At 44.7% G+C, this 17,074-nt stretch overlaps 1 protein-coding gene across 1 annotated transcript; it reads left to right on the top strand.

Annotated features, from left to right (window-relative positions):
• Positions 1–3,567: 3,567 nt before the first annotated feature.
• apr3 (Apoptosis-related protein 3) lies at positions 3,568–15,699 on the top strand. Its single transcript, NM_001141009.1, is given in 7 exon segments — positions 3,568–3,749; positions 13,125–13,261; positions 13,544–13,612; positions 13,708–13,779; positions 14,120–14,241; positions 15,001–15,101; positions 15,334–15,699. Coding segments are annotated over 7 exon segments (699 nt in total). The 5' UTR covers positions 3,568–3,656; the 3' UTR covers positions 15,439–15,699.
• Positions 15,700–17,074: the final 1,375 nt, after the last annotated feature.

A 17,074-nucleotide genomic window follows, 5' to 3' on the forward strand; every position in this document is an offset into this window, starting at 1 on the left:
ATTCTTGGCCAGGTCGCAATTGGAAATGAGAACTTGTTCTCAACTTGCCTACCTGGTTAAATAAAGGTGAAATAAAAAATAAATAAAAAATCAAAATAAGTAACTTAATATTGGTGAAGGTCAGCTTAGATAAACCACAGAGTCAAATAGACAAATTGAACTCAATTCCAGAGGAAAAACAAGACAACATGGATGTTTTGGAGTCTGATAACTCCGAGGAGGACTTAAGCACTTGAGGAAAAAGCTAAATCACCATTCAGTGAGTGTTTTGAAAAAAATCAGGAAGCAGGCCCTCGAAGACATTGTTCATTGCACTGATAAAAAAAAAAAAAAAAACAGTACTGTGGACAAAAGTTTATAAACTAATTTCCTTCCTGTAATCCCAATATGGTTTGACTTTATGACAGGACATTTACAGAGATTCTCGTCAGTATCCTTCAAAATCAAGTCAGAATCAAAAAAAGCACAGCAGTGAGTGAGGCGATGTTTAAAAATACTAAGATGTTATACTATGAATATTAAAAACATAGATCAGATCCAGAAGAAGCTATCAAAAAAACTATTTACACAGCCACAAACATGGCAGAATCATGACGGAAACATGACAGAAACATGGCAGAATCATGACGGAAACATGGCAGAAACATAGCAGAATCATGACGGAAACATGGCAGAAACATGGCAGAATCATGACGGAAACATGGCAGAAACATTGCAGAAACATGGCAGAAACATGGCAGAAACATTGCAGAAACATGACGGAAACATGGCAGAAATATGGCAGAATCATGACGGAAACATGGCAAAAACATGGCAGAAACATGGCAGAAACATGACGAAAACATGGCAGAAACATGGCAGAATCATGACGGAAACATGGCAGAAACATGGCAGAAACATGACGGAAACATGGCAGAAACATGGCAGAAACATGACAGAAACATGACGGAAACATGGCGGAAACATGACGGAAACATGGCAGAAACATGACAGAAACATGACGGAAACATGACAGAAACATGACGGAAACATGACAGAAACATGGCGGAAACATGGCAGAAACATGACAGAAACATGGCAGAAACATGGCAGAAACATGGCGGAAACATGACAGAAACATGGTGGAAACATGGCAGACACATGATAGAAACATAGCAGAAAACAAACCGGCCACCTAAGCTCCTCCGTAGGTCTTCTCAAGGTCCACCTGCTAAGAAATCCAAAATAGTTTTCCTGAATAACAACCCATGCAAGAACCATAAAACCGGAGGTCCAGTTTAATAAACCTGATGCACAGAAAGATCTAGAATCCCTCCAGTATTCAGTGAGTGTAGCTATTGGAAATGTTTGTACGTTTCCAAATACAAGCTGTTGGTTTAACTCATCCATACAGTCATTTTTACATCTACAGGCAGTGAAATATATTTTCATTATGAATAAAACTCAGATTAAAAATAACTTTGCTGTTCTACTTCAGTCTGCAAGTCGGAGTCCAGGCTACACCTTCCAACACGCCTAATTTTATTTAGATTAATAAAACTATACTGAACAAAAATATAAACGCAACATGGAACAATTTCAGCGATTTTACTGAGTTACAGTTCATATATGGAAATCAGTCAATTGGGGCTCCCCAGTGGCACAGCCTCTAGCATCTCAGTGCTAGAGGCGTCACTACAGACCCTGGTTCGATTCCAGGCTGTAACACAACCGGACGTGATTGGGAGTCCGATAGGGCGGCACACAATTGGCCCAGTGTTGTCCGGGTTGGGTTTTGGCCAGGGTAGGCCATCATTGTAAATAAGAATTTGTTCTTAACTGACTTGCCTAGTTAAATAAAGGTTAAATAAAATATAACAAATATTTTAAAAATAAGCCAGATGTGGAGGTCCTGGGCTGGTGTGGTGACACGTGGTCTGCAGTTCCAAGGCTGGTTGGACGTACCGCCAAATTCTCTAAAACGACGTTGGAGGCAGCTTATGGTGGAGAAATGAACATTAAATTCTCTGGCAACAGCTCTGGTAAACATTCCTGCATTCAGCATGCCAATTGCATGCTCCCTCAAAACTTGAGACATCAATGGCTGTGTGACAAAACTACACATTTTAGAGTGGCCTTTTATTGTCCCCAGCACAAGGTGCACCTGTGTACTTTTTTATTGTTATTTTCTTACCTTTATTTAACTAGGCGAGTCAGTCATGATCATGCTGTTTAATCAGCTTCTTGACATGCCACACCTGTCAGGTGGATGGATTATCTTGGCAAAGAAGAAATGCTCACTAACAGGGATGTAAACACATTTGTTCACAATATTTTAGAGAAATAAGCTTTTTGTGCATATGGAACATTTCTGGGATCTTTTATTTCAGCTCATGAAACACTTTACATTTTTTTGGTCAAATTAACTAATAATTGTCTTTTTGTTGAATATGTAACTACATTCAAAGCTTGTTTTAGCATGATTTAGTCCAATTGTTGCATGACACCACTATTTTTATCCGTTTGCGTCAGTTTCAATGGGGGACTTTGATTTTGAAGGCGAACCGCTGATTCCACTACTGTTGCTCACGGTAATGTTGTGCTCGACACACTGGTATGATTGAGAGAGAGGGAAAACAGGGGAAACAAGCACTGGTGTGTTATATTTGTTGCCTCTTTCTGCGTCTTGAAGTTATCCAAAAATAGGTTTCATTGGTTGGCGGAGCAAGCAGTTCAGGAAACAGACCAAATGTGATACAAATCCCAAGAAAACGGACTACATTGTAGCCGTTAAGCAACAATGTAACAAACATGTATCAAATCGCTCTTCAAGAAGCGTTGCGACAGTCCTCTGGCCCAAACCATTTTTAGTAGAGGGGACCGCATTTATTTTAAACATTACAAAACAACTATGTGCCACATTTTTTTCTAGGAATTTCCACGAATAACATACATGTATTTTAGTCTGTAGACAAGACATACATAACATAGGCTATATATTATGTTTTCTAACAACAGCTGCAAATCACTTACGTATATTATTTCTCATCGTCTTCTGACCCCTCTGCTGTAATGGTATATTTCAGAGTGTCGGGATGGTCAAGTGACCGTGAATTGGAGCACGGTCATCTGGCGAACTTCCAAAATCAACTTGAAAATGTTTTCTTTATAACATCATTACTATAAATGAAATTGTGAGAGGAAAAAAAAATGAAATTAGGTATTTTGGCCAGGTAGGCCTGTCCATTTTCTTTGTTTTGAAGGCAAGACAGAAATAAATATGGCCAATGAATAATGCAACACATTTCATATTGGTGTACAATATTTTGAATATGAGATCCTCTATATAGGCTGGACTGTGCAAAAAGGTCTCACAATTTGAAATGCTATGAAGCACTGGCTGCTTTCAAACACGGATGGGGGTTTCTTTCTTTTTCCCTCGTCTCAGTCGTACAATTTGTAATTAATTCATGTGAAAAGATTGATAACCTGATAATAGAACTAGCAATACCGGATGTCCCCACGTTACCATACTGTGATTTAACCAATCCAGGTCTTGTAGAGATCAGACAGTGATACAAAGGAAACGAAACAAGGAGACATGCGAGTGAAGCGGCAGTGATTTTAGTCGCTTACATGTTTATCTTGTATTGATCATATGACTATCGCGTTCAAAAATGACAGCTGGATCCAGCCAGCAGAATGCAGCAGGGGTCTTATTAATCATTCATTTATATTTATATGGGAGTTATCAACTGACTGAGTTACAGGTAAGGGTCTGCTTCAGCTCCATGCTATACAGGAATGCTGCGCAGCTCGCCATAACCGGTTATTTACATTGTAGCTGCTGCTAGAAGGCAACACTCAGAAGTGTTGTTACATTGTAACTGCTGCTAGAAGGCAACACTCAGAAGTGTTGTTACATTGTAGCTGCTGCTACACTCAAGAGTACAGTTGTTACATTGTTTATACACTCGGATGTGTTACATTGTATTGTTACATTGTAATTACTATGCTACTTGGCTACACTCATTGTTGTTATTAACCCGTTTACATCTTGACATATTTCATTAGGCGGTACGGTCATCGTCTTGCCCCACTAGTGAGGGGACATCTGCAGTGTTTGTAACCGCAACATGGAGAAGAGCCTGTCTCGTCATAGATCGCATTTAGTTTGGGAGATTTATGACCAAAATATGACCTTTTCTTTCAAGACCGGATAAATATATTGTTTCCGGTGATAATAAAAACATGATTTGTTTAGTTACTTTTTCCTCAACTTGTTTCTCTTAACTTTATAGCAAGTCAAGCTAGCTTAAAGTGCTGAGCTAAAAGCTAGGCTAGGTTGAAGATACCACTGTAGCTAGCCACCTCAACCTTATAATTAGCATAAAAAACAAACGACATTAGAGTCACAATAAACTAAAACGGGAGGCAAAAGTCATATAATCAAATTGGCTTAACAGCCAATGTGTATTATTTAACATGACTATTAAAATGGCACTTATATGAATCGGTAATTGTTTACAAGTTACTAGCTATCCCATAAAGCCAACACCGAAAACCACATATTTTCATCTTCTTCTGTGGTTTGGTAACCTCCTGTTCTTCTACGGACTCTGCCTGGACTGAAAATGTCGTAAAGTGGCATCCATCTCGCACACAGATCCTTCAACCACAAGCGGGCGGTGTGATTCCACTCTGTTGTGGACGTCCCCATCGACATGGATGATATCCGGCGCCTTGTTCACGTTACACATAAGCATGTTATGCCAGATGTCATGAATTTCTGTCACAACTTCCGCTGAAGTCGTCTCCTCTCCTTGTTCGGGTGGTGTTCGGCGGTCGACGTCACCTGCTTTCTAGCCATCGCTGCTCCATTTTTCATTGATCCATTTGTTTTGTCTTGTTCCCTGCACACCTGGTTTACATTCCCCAATCACACTGCATGTATTTATTCCATGTCTTTGTGTGATATTGTTTGTGTTACGTGTCATTTGTTGACGCGCCAGCCTGGTGTTCGTATATTCCGTGGTGTTTCACGAAGTATGTTTATTTGTTTGAACATAAATATTGTGACTGTTTGCGCGTTTTGCACTTTTGCCAATTGGCTGGAGGTTTTGACGCAGTTGCGTCTGTCTGTTGGTTTCTCCTGCCTCAATAAAGTGTGCGCCTGTTCACAAATCTCTGTTCTCCTGCACCTGACTTCGCTACCAGTACGCACACCCTTGACAGAATATCACACCACCCATGGAGTCAGCAGGAGCAGGTACCCCGGTCAGAGGAGTCGAGGAACGCGTCCAGGAACACTCGGCAATGCTACAACATCTCGGTGCCATGATGGATCGCGTTGTCCAGACCATGGACCGCTGGGAAAGACAGGAAGTCTCTCCAGCACCTCGACCAGCGCAACCGGGGTTACCTCTACCCGTCCCTCCTGGATCCAGTCCCAGTGGCATGCGTCTCTCCCTTCCCAGGGAGTATGATGGGACGGCAGCACGGTGCCAAGGCTTCCTATTACAGCTGGACCTATACCTGGCCACCGTTCACCCAGCTCCCTCGGGAAGGGAGAGGGTGTCCGCTCTCATCTCATGCCACTTGGGGAGAGCTCTGGAGTGGGCAAATGCCGTGTGGGGAGAAGGAGACGCGGTGTTGGACCACTTCGAGGAGTTCACCCGCCGCTTCGGGGCCGTCTTCAACCATCCGCCCGAAGGTAGAGTGGCGGGGGAACGGCTCTTCCACTTGAGGCAGGGGACGAGGAGCGCCCAGGAGTTCACCCTGGAATTCCGGACCTTGGCCGCCGGAGCAGGATGAAACAACAGGGACCTTATCGACCACTACCGATGCAGCCTGCGCGAGGACGTCCGACGGGAGTTGGCCTGCAGGGATGCCACCATCACTTTTGACCAACTGGTGGATCTACCATCCGGTTGGATAACCTGCTAGTCACCCGCGGACGTCCAGAGAGGGCTCTGTCGGTTCCATCTTCCAGCACCCCCGCTCACGTGCCCATGGAGTTAGGAGGGGCCGTGCGTAGGGAGGCTGGAGGAGGGGCTTTCACGTGCACCATCTGTGGCCGCAGAGGGCACATTGCCGGTCGGTGCCAGGTTGGTCCCTCTGGGAGTCGAGGCAGCAGGCAGGGCACTCTGGCGTCACCCCAGGTGAGTCTGCACCACTCTCATCCAGAGTCCTCAGTTGTCCAACTGTTTGTACCTGTTTGTTTTCCTGAGTTTTCCCCGCATTCCCAGCATAAGGCGCTCGTCGATTCAGGCGCAGCTGGGAATTTTATCGACAGAGCGCTCGCCCTTAGTTTAGGGATCCCCATTATTCCTGTGGTTACACGCGGTACACGCTCTGGATAGTCGACCATTAGGGTCCGGGCTAATCAGGGAAGCCACTATCTCCCTGGCCATGGTGATGCAGGGTGGTCACCAGGAAAGAATCAGTCTCTTCCTCATTGACTCTCCTGCGTTTCCCGTGGTACTAGGCCTTCCCTGGTTAGCTCGTCATGACCCCACCATTTCATGGCAACAGCGGGCTCTCATGGGGTGGTCGCGAGAGTGTTCGGGGAGGTGTGTAGGAGTTTCCGTTGGTGCTACCACGGTGGAAAGTCCAGACCAGGTCTCCACCGTGCGCATCCCCCCAGAATATGCCGATTTGGCTCTCGCCTTCTGTAAAAAGAAGGCGACTCAATTACCAGCCCATCGACGGGGGGATTGTGTGATAAATCTCCTGGTAGACGCTGCACTTCCCAGGAGTCACGTGTATCACCTGTCGCAAGCGGTACATTAAGGGGTACATTCGGTCCTCCACTTCACCTGCCTCCTCGAGTTTCTTTTTTGTGAAGAAGAAGGATGGAGGTCTGCGCCGTGCATTGATTATCGAGGTCTAAATCAAATCACGGTGAGGTACAGTTACCTGCTACCTCTTATCACCACCGTGATTGAGTCAATGCACAGGGCATGCTTTTTCACCAAACTGGATCTCAGGAGCACGTACAACCTGGTGTGTATCTGGGAGGGAGACGAGTGGAAGACGGCGTTTAGTACCACCTCAGGGCATTATGAGTACCTCATCATGCCGTACGGGTTGATGAATGCTCCATCAGTCTTCCAATCCTTTGTAGACAAGATTTTCAGGGACCTGCACGGGCAGGGTGTAGTGGTGTATATCGATGACATTCTGATATACTCCGCTACACGCGCCGAGCATGTGTCCTTGGTGCGCAGGGTACTTGGTCGACTGTTGGAGCATGACCTGTACATCAAGGCTGAGAAATGCCTGTTCTTCCAGCAGGCCGTCTCCTTCCTAGGGTACCGCATTTCCACATCAGGGGTGGAGATGGAGAGTGACCGAATTTTAGGGGTTGCCTAATAACCACCCCGAGATTTATCCGGGCCAGGTGGCTGCTCCCATTACCTCACTGCTGAAGGGGGGTCCTGTACGTCTGCAGTGGTCGGTTGAGGTGGACAGGGCTTTTGGGCACCTAAGAGCTCTGTTTACCTCGGCTCCCGTGCTGGCCCATCCAGATTTGCCGTTCATAGTGGAGGTGGACGCGTCCGAGGCTGGGATATGAGCCGTGCTCTCTCAGTACTCGGGCACGCCACCAAAGCTCCGCCCCTGTGCTTTCTTCTCAAAGAAGCTCAGCCCGGCGGAGCGGAACTATGATGTGGGGGACCAGGAGTTGTTGGCTGTGGTTAAAGCTTTGAAGGCGTGGAGACATTGCTTGAGGGGGCTAAACACCCTTTCCTCATCTGGACTGACCACTGCAACCTGGAGTACATCCGGGCAGCGAGGAGACTGAATCCTCATCAGGCAAGGTGGGCCATGTTCTTTACCCGTTTTGTGTTTACCCTGTCCTACAGAACAGGTTCCCAGAATATGAAGGCAGACACACTGTCCCGGCTGTATGACACAAAGGAACGGCCCATGGATCAGACTCCCATACTCCTGGCTTCCTGCCTGGTACCGCCGGTCGTGTGGGAGCTGGACGCGGACATCCCTCCGATGTCAACAACTACAGACCAGTATCCCTTCTTTCTTTTCTCTCCAAAACTCTTGAACGTGCCGTCCTTGGCCAGCTCTCCTGCTATCTCTCTCAGAATGACCTTCTTGATCCTAATCAGTCAGGTTTCAAGACTGGGCATTCAACTGAGACTGCTCTTCTCTGTGTCACGGAGGCTCTCCGCACTGCTAAAGCTAACTCTCTCTCCTCTGCTCTCATCCTTCTAGACCTATCTGCTGCCTTTGATACTGTGAACCATCAGATCCTCCTCTCCACCCTCTCCGAGTTGGGCATCTCCGGCGCGGCCCACGCTTGGATTGCGTCCTACCTGACAGGTCGCTCCTACCAGGTGGCGTGGCGAGAATCTGTCTCCGCACCATGCGCTCTCACCACTGGTGTCCCCCAGGGCTCTGTTCTAGGCCCTCTCCTATTCTCGCTATACACCAAGTCACTTGGCTCTGTCAAATCCTCACATGGTCTCTCCTATCATTGCTATGCAGACGACACACAATTAATCTTCTCCTTTCCCCCTTCTGATAACCAGGCGGCGAATCGCATCTCTGCATGTCTGTCAGACATATCAGTGTGGATGACGGATCACCACCTCAAGCTGAACCTCGGCAAGACGGAGCTGCTCTTCCTCCCGGGGAAGGACTGCCCGTTCCATGATCTCGCCATCACGGTTGACAACTCCCTTGTGTCCTCCTCCCAGAGTGCTAAGAACCTTGGCGTGATCCTGGACAACACCCTGTCGTTTTCCACTAACATCAAGGCGGTGACCCGATCCTGTAGGTTCATGCTCTACAACATTCGCAGAGTACGACCCTGCCTCACACAGGAAGCGGCGCAGGTCCTAATCCAGGCACTTGTCATCTCCCGTCTGGATTACTGCAACTCGCTGTTGGCTGGGCTCCCTGCCTGTGCCATTAAACCCCTACAACTCATCCAGAACGCCGCAGCCCGTCTGGTGTTCAACCTTCCCAAATTCTCTCACGTCACCCCGCTCCTCCGCTCTCTCCACTGGCTTCCAGTTGAAGCTCGCATCCGCTACAAGACCATGGTGATTGCCTACAGAGCTGTGAAGGGAACGGCACCTCCATACCTTCAGGCTCTGATCAGGCCCTACACCCAAACAAGGGCACTGCGTTCATCCACCTCTGGACTGCTGGCCCCCCTACCTCTGAGGAAGCACAGTTCCCGCTCAGCCCAGTCAAAACTGTTCGCTGCTCTGGCACCCCAATGGTGGAACAAGCTCCCTCACGACGCCAGGACAGCGGAGTCAATCACCACCTTCCGGAGACACCTGAAACCCCACCTCTTTAAGGAATACCTAGGATAGGATAAAGTAATCCTTCTAACCCCCCCCCCCCCTTAAAAGATTTAGATGCACTATTGTAAAGTGGTTGTTCCACTGGATATCATAAGGTGAATGCACCAATTTGTAAGTCGCTCTGGATAAGAGCGTCTGCTAAATGACTTAAATGTAATGTAATATAAAATTTAGCAGGCGTTGCGTACAGAGCCCGCTCCCCTCCAGTGTCCTGTCGGGTGTCTGTACGTTCCGTCTGCTGTCCATGACCAGTTGATCTATTGGGCCCACACGTCACCCTCCTCTGGTCATCTGGGGATCGGTCGGACGGTGCGCTGTCTGACTGGGAAGTACTGGTGGCCCACCTTGTCTAAGGACGTGAGGGTTTATGTTTCCTCCTGCTCGGTGTGCGCCCAGTGTAAGGCTCCTAGGCACCTGCCCAGAGGGAAGCTACACCCCTTACCCGTTCCACAACGGCCTTGGTCACACCTGTCGGTGGATTTTCTGACGGATCTTCCTCCCTCACATGGAAACACCACGATCCTGGTTGTTGTGGATTGTTTCTCTAAGTCCTGTCGTCTCCTCCCTCTGCCTGTTCTCTCTACGGCCCTACAGACTGCGGAGGCCCTGTTTACACACGTCTTCCGACACTACGGGGTGCCTGAGGATATAGTGCCTGATCGAGGTCCCCAGTTCACTTCGAGAGTCAGAAGGGCGTTCATGGAACGTCTGGAGGTCTCGATCAGCCTCACCTCAGGTTTTCACTCCGAGAGTAATGGGCAGGTGGAAAGAGTGAACCAGGATGTGGGAAGGTTTCTGCGGTCCTATTGCCAGGACCGGCCGGGGGAGTGGGCGGCGTTCGTGCCCAGGGCAGAGATGGCCCAGAACTCGCTCCTCCACTCCTCCACTAACCTCTCCCCCTTTCAGTGTGTGTTGGGGTACCAGCCGGTTCTGGCACCGTGGCATCAGAGTCAGACCGAGGCTCCTGCTGTGGACAATTGGTTCAGGCGCGCGGAGGAGACATGGGAAGCCGCCCATGGTCAGCTCCAGCAGGCTGTGCTGCGCCAAAAGACCAGCACAGACCATCACCGCAGTGAGTCCCCGGTGTTCGCACCAGGGGACCGGGTCTGGCTCGGTCAAGGGTATGCTCACCCTTGACAATTTCAATGGGGACGTCCACAACGGAGTGGAATCGCAACGCCCCGAAGAAGGCTCCGTTGTGATGCGGATGCCACATACTTTGACATTTTAAAAACTTTATGTCATCTTCAGTAGAAGATCTAGATGAAAATATGTGTTTTTGGTGGTGGCTTTATGGGATATCTAGCACCTTGAAAATCCTGATGAATTCCTATAAGTACTATTTGAATAGTTGTGTTCAGTGACATATATTCATGGGTGCCAAGTGAAGCCAGGCTTCCCCAAAAAATTTACCAAGAAAAAAGAAAATGATTTATCTTTCGTCTCTCTATGTTTCATAATTTTCCTTCAATATCCAAGAGGCTGAATGTATCTTACCGAAGAAAGCGAGCGAAACAGCGCCCCTCTGTCTCTGTATATGTAGGCCATCTATTCGATGATGTCTGGCCCAAAAAAGTATGACATTGTTTGCTGCCCCTGATAATTGAATGCAAGGGAAGCCAGTGAGTATTTTGCCTCCCTTGATAAAAAAAGTATAAAATAGCCAATCAGCGTTGAGCTAAAGTGAGTGAACTCAACTGTGAATGGTCGTGACACACCCCAAAAAAAATGTGTCAAGGGAAGCCAGTTTGGGTTTGGCTTCACTCCTATCACATCGCATCGAGAGCTTACGTCATTGACAGAAACAACTTAAATTGTTGCATCTCATTGTGTTATTGACCTCTGGTGGCTAGCTAAAATTGGCCCTTTTCTAAATTAGCCATGAATGGAGAAAGGGATTTTGACTTGTAGTTTTACCTAGTTCTCCGTACTGGCCAATGATTATAATGGCAATTCTGATCTAACCATTAATTCATACATTGTGCCTCTGGCCTGAGAGGATGGAAGTTCAATATGTAGCTAGATGTAGAAGGCTAACGTTAACTAGCTAACGTTGCCCATGAATGGAAGTTAGGCTAGCGAGCAAGCATTTTAGCCAGGTAGCCACGGACAACAAATACTATAATAAAATGTAATGTATGACAGAGTCATAGACCGTTTCGTCAACATGAAAGTGAGGAGGATGGCATTGGCCTTTCTCTACAAGTAGGGTGAGTCAACATGTTTTTTTACTTGCACGCACACACACACACCGAAATCAGAACCATGGACAGCCACATCGTATTTAGCTTATGATGATTGGACTAAATTGTTTTCGGTATCTTTTTAGTTGTCACTGTATTAGACGAAGCATAAGTGATTTGATGATGTTGAAATGTTGAAGTTGAAATGGTGCTGGAATAGTGGAGGCAGCTCCTGTTTTCTTTGCGACTTGCGGTAAATTCTCCATGGTTCTAAATCAATAAATATTCTGGCTGGGCTTCCCAAGTGATTTTACCCCCACACCACACTACTGGTAATGTTAAATAATACACAAAGGCTGTTAAGCCAATATATTTATACGACTGTTGCCTTCCGTTTAAGTTGGTGAGGGTAATGGTGTTTGTTTTTGATGATAACTATTAGGTGGAGGTCACTAGCTAGTGGTATTTTCAACCTAGCCTAGCTTTTAGCTAGCTACAGTGGTATCCTCAACCTAGCCTAGCTTTTAGCTTGCTACAGTGGTATTTTCAACCTAACCTAGCTTTTAGCTAGCTACAGTGGTATCTTCAACCTAGCCTAGCTTTTAGCTAGCTACAGTGGTATTTTCAACCTAGCCTAGCTTTTAGCTAGCTACAGTGGTATATTCAACCTAGCCTAGCTTTTAGCTAGCTACAGTGGTATCTTCAACCTAGCCTAGCTTTTAGCTTGCTACAGTGGTAACTTCAACCTAGCCTAGCTTTTAGCTTGCTACAGTGGTATTTTCAACCTAGCCTAACTTTTAGCTAGCTACAGTGGTATCTTCAACCTAGCCTAGCTTTTAGCTAGCTACAGTGGTATTTTCAACCTAGCCTAGCTTTTAGCTAGCTACAGTGGTATCTTCAACCTAGTCTAGCTTTTAGCTATCTACAGTGGTATCTTCAACCTAGCCTAGCTTTTAGCTATCTACAGTTGTACTTTCAACCTAGCCTAGCTTTTAGCTTGGCAGTGTAAGCTAGCTTGACTTGCTATAAAGTTAGAGAAACAAGTTGAGGAAAATGTAACCAAACAAAACACGTTTTTATTATCACCTGAAACAATATATTTATCCTATCTTGAATGAAAAGGTCATATTTTGCAAATCTCCCGAAATAAATGCGATCTCTGACGAGACACGGGGGCGACAGGTAGCCTAGTGGTTAGAGCGTTGGACCAGTAACCGAAAGGTTGGTGGATTGAATCCCTGAGCTGACAAGGTACAAATCTGTTGTTCTGCCCCTGAACAAGGCAGTTAAACCCAGTGTTCCTAGGCCGTCATTGTAAATAAGAATTTGTTCATAACTGACTTGCCTAGTTAAATAAAAAAAAACACAGCCTCTCCTCCATATTACAAACACTACACGTGTCGGTTCAGAAGCGGTGCAGGACTCCGTGAAGATTACCTACGGCGTAATGAAATACGTTACGATGTAAACGGGGTATAAATAACTTGTCTGCTGCTAGCCTGCCTGCCTGATACATTGACAGAGATTTGTGGATTGAAATTATAGTTTTTTTTCTTCTTCTTAATCAGTTGTTGAAGAAAGTTGTTGATGTTGATAAAGGCGTTGTAAATTTCTGCTGAACAAACAGGTATGCCACCTCTGCAACGGAACAGTGCAGAATAGCACCGCTCTGGGTCAGTTCTGTTCCGCGTCTGCGGGTTTGATTGACGGATGCTGCTGCCTGCTGCGAAAGGAAAACACCAGCAATGCGGACTACATCATCGGGTAGGAAGTTGTGTTGTTGACAACACCAGGCGTTGTTTTGTAACCTTTGATAACCTGGTGGTCCCAGTGAATTGCCCATAGGACAACATACTCAATGATTGTTCACTTGATGTAATAACCCATTTAGGAACATTCAACAACTATAATAACATGTAACAATTGTTTAGTAAAATATACCAACTGATTACTTGTCTTGTAGCCAATGTCTTATTGTCATTATGTTACATTATGTTGTTTATTTCCCTAAAAACGTTATTTATCCCACTCTGTTTTCACACTCAGGTTGGACCTATCAAACTGTTCTCTAAGTCATGTCGAGGACCTCCAAGAGGCATCAACAGCTGCAATGATGTATGTTAAACAGACCGTTTACATTTAGGCTACAAACATGATCAGTTTGTTCCTATTTTTCTATAGCCTGTGGTACTTTCTCTGTTCTTCCACAGAGATATCTCACTGAACCCCATAGTTCAACTGAACAATTCACTGTTTCAAGGCTTCATCCAGTTGGATAACCTGTAAGTACAACTCACTGAGCTGTGTTACCAAGTCCAACCTTGCAATGCACATTTTAATGTCCAATCAGTTCCTTATTAGAATAGAATTCACACATTTTAATGTCCAATCAGCTCCTTATAAGAATAGAATTTACACATTTTAATGTCCAATCAGTTCCTTATTAGAATAGAATTCACACATTTTAATGTCCAATCAGCTCCTTATAAGAATAGAATTTACACATTTTAATGTCCAATCAGTTCCTTATTAGAATAGAATTCACACATATTTGAATGTCAAATCAGTTCTTTATTAGAATAGAATTCACACATTTTAATGAGCCTATCTCCTTTCTGTTAGGTTTCTGCCTGTCAACCTGGCCTGTCCAGGAGGCAATGCGTCATGGGATAAAGTGGAGGTCAAAGGAGAGACACGTCACTGTGAAGGACAGAAGGACATCTGCAACCAGACTGGACATCTGTGTAAGTCACTGTCAAGTTTTTTGTTGTTGCATGATCCTTGTTGTTGTGTTTAATAAAGTTTAATGTAGTTTAAAGGACAAAAAACAAAGTGAACACCCCACTACTGTTTTGGTAAATAGAAGGATAGGGCTGGGGAAATGTAACCACTCTCAAATTCATAGACAAAGCTATGGATGGAATGACTGACCATCCATGATATCAAATTATAGTTTTAACCACATTTTGAGGCAATACAGTGTTTGTTTGCAATTACTTTGTTTACTATCAATGGAGGTAAAAAAAAAGCATATATTTTGTTCTAATGACGGCCAAAGTTGAACAAAGCTAATGAGGCATTTATAAGTTATATTCTTCAATAATCAGTGTGCTATATGTCATTAATTTAAGAAGTTCAAAAATGTATGTGCCAATTACAGATTGCCCTCTTTAAACTCACTTTGGGAAATTAAAATGTCCGCGTCAACTTAGCTGTGATTCTGAATACAGTGATCTGCCATCAGTATTATAGTTGGCATTGCGGCATTACTGTCATAATATCGGTTTATAAAGTATCATAGAGACTATGCTTTTTCCCCGATAACATTGCTTCTGAGCAAGACATTTAACCCAATGTTCCCCGATGTCGATTAAGGCAGCACCCCCCCCCCCCCCCCCCCCCCCCCCCTGATTCAGAGGGGCTGGGTTAAATGTTGAAGACACATTTCAGTTGAATGCATTCATTTGTACAACTGACTAGGTATCCCCCCCCCCTTTCTACAGCGTTGAATTGCCCTGAGAACTCCCTCTGTGCAGCGTACGGTCCGGGCTTCTTTGAGTGTAGCTGTATAGACGACTTCCATGGATACAAGTGTCTTCGAGAGGTCAGTCAGTTCACCACATCATCCATGTATTAGTTTTGTCAAGACAATATGGCTTTAACTTTATCATCAACAACATATCATATCATATCCAATCTCTGATTGTTGAAGACAGGAATGAACGTTCATTAATTGCCGAGGGAACTCGCAGCCTTTCAAACACACCACAATGTGGTTTTGGTTGTTTTAAGTGCTATGGTAACATATTGTTGTTGTCCGTCTCTGTTGTTGACAGGGGAAATTCCCTATAGTCAAGGTGTTCGGGCTTCTAGGAGCCTCTACAGTCTTGGTCTCCATCCTGCTATGGGTCACCCAGAGACGCAAGGTGAAATCTGTCTGAGTTTGTACCCACTCCCCTGGTCTGAGGCCTGGCCCTGGGACTCTATGGTTGGAAAACACTTGTTTTCCAGTGATGCTGACATGAAGAGACAGGGGGAAAATATGTGAACATTTTAAAACTGACTTTAGCGTGGAAAGTCAGTGTATTCTATGGCGACGGTTGTATCATGCAATGGACCTTTCTAGTTTTAATCATCTGTTTTGACGGGGTTGTTAAATCTTTGTTTTATCGACACAGATGTTGCAATTTGTTGTAGCCTTCAAAATTTAAAAAAAAAAAAATTCCCTAGACCAACATGGTATCTAAGAGATTGTGTTGCAAGACAATACATTCACTTTATAGCCTACAGTATGTGCCACATCATGTCTATAAAAAGTTTACTAAGATGCCTGGGGCCAGTTTCCCCAGACATAGACTAAAGCCTCTCGTACAGGACTAAAACATCTATTTCAATAGAGATTCTCCATCGAGCATGTTTTTTTAGTTCAGCACTACGGTCAATCTGTGTCCGGGAAACTGGCCCTTAAACTTGATCAATGAAGCATTAATTGTAGTAGAAGCAATAATATGCAGTATAAAGTTGCATTAGCCCCCCCCCCTCATTTTTAGGAAAACTGACATATGAAGATATTGATTAATTAATTACGTTATAGTTATAATTACGTTATTAATTAATTACGTTATACATGAGCAAAACATTGTTTGCAGAGAGTACTGCAGATGTTGGACTGTTGTATGTTCAGATTGTTCATATAATAATAATACATTGTTGCTGTTGGTTGCCTTTTGTATTTAATCTTGGATTAAAGCAGATATTATATACTGACAATATAGATATGATATACTGACAATATACTGTCTATTGAACTAAAATATAAAAAGAAAATGTAAAGTGTTTTGTCCCATGTTTTATGAGCTGAAATAAAAGATCCCAGAAATTTTCCGAACGCACCAAAAAGCTTATTTCTCTCAAATGTTGTGCATACATTTGTTTACATCCCTGTCAGTGAGCATTTCTCTTTTGCCAAGATAATCCATCCACCTGACAGGTGTGAAGCTGATTAAACAGCATGATCGTTACACAGGTGCACCTTGTGCTGGGGACAATAAAAGGCCACTCAAATATGCAGTTGTCACACAACACAATGCCACAGATGTCTCAACTTTTGAGGGAGTGTGCAATTGGCATGCTGACTGCAGGAATGTCCACCAAAGCTGTTGCCAGAGAATTTAATGATAATTTCTCTACCATAAGCCGCATCCAACGTCATTTTAGAGAAGATGGCAGTACGTCCAACTGGTCTCACAACCACAGATCATGTATAACCACGCCATCCCAGGACCTCCACATCCGGCTTCTTCGCCTGCGGGATTGTCTGAGACCAGCCACCCGGACAGCTGATGAAACAGGAGTATTTCTGTCTGTATTAAAGCCTTTTTGTGGTGAAAAACTCATTCTGATTGGCTGCGCCCCTCACCTGCCCAGTCATGTGGAACTCATAGATTAGGGTCTAATTCATACATTTCAATTGACCGATTTCCTTATATGAACTTTGAAATTGTTGCGTTTATATTTTTATTTAGTATAGACATGATATACTGATAATATATATATATATATATATTATGATACTGA

The sequence above is a fragment of the Salmo salar genome, chromosome 15 (assembly GCF_965601325.2).
Source record: "Salmo salar chromosome 15, fSalSal1, whole genome shotgun sequence".
Classification (NCBI taxonomy): Eukaryota; Metazoa; Chordata; class Actinopteri; order Salmoniformes; family Salmonidae; genus Salmo; species Salmo salar.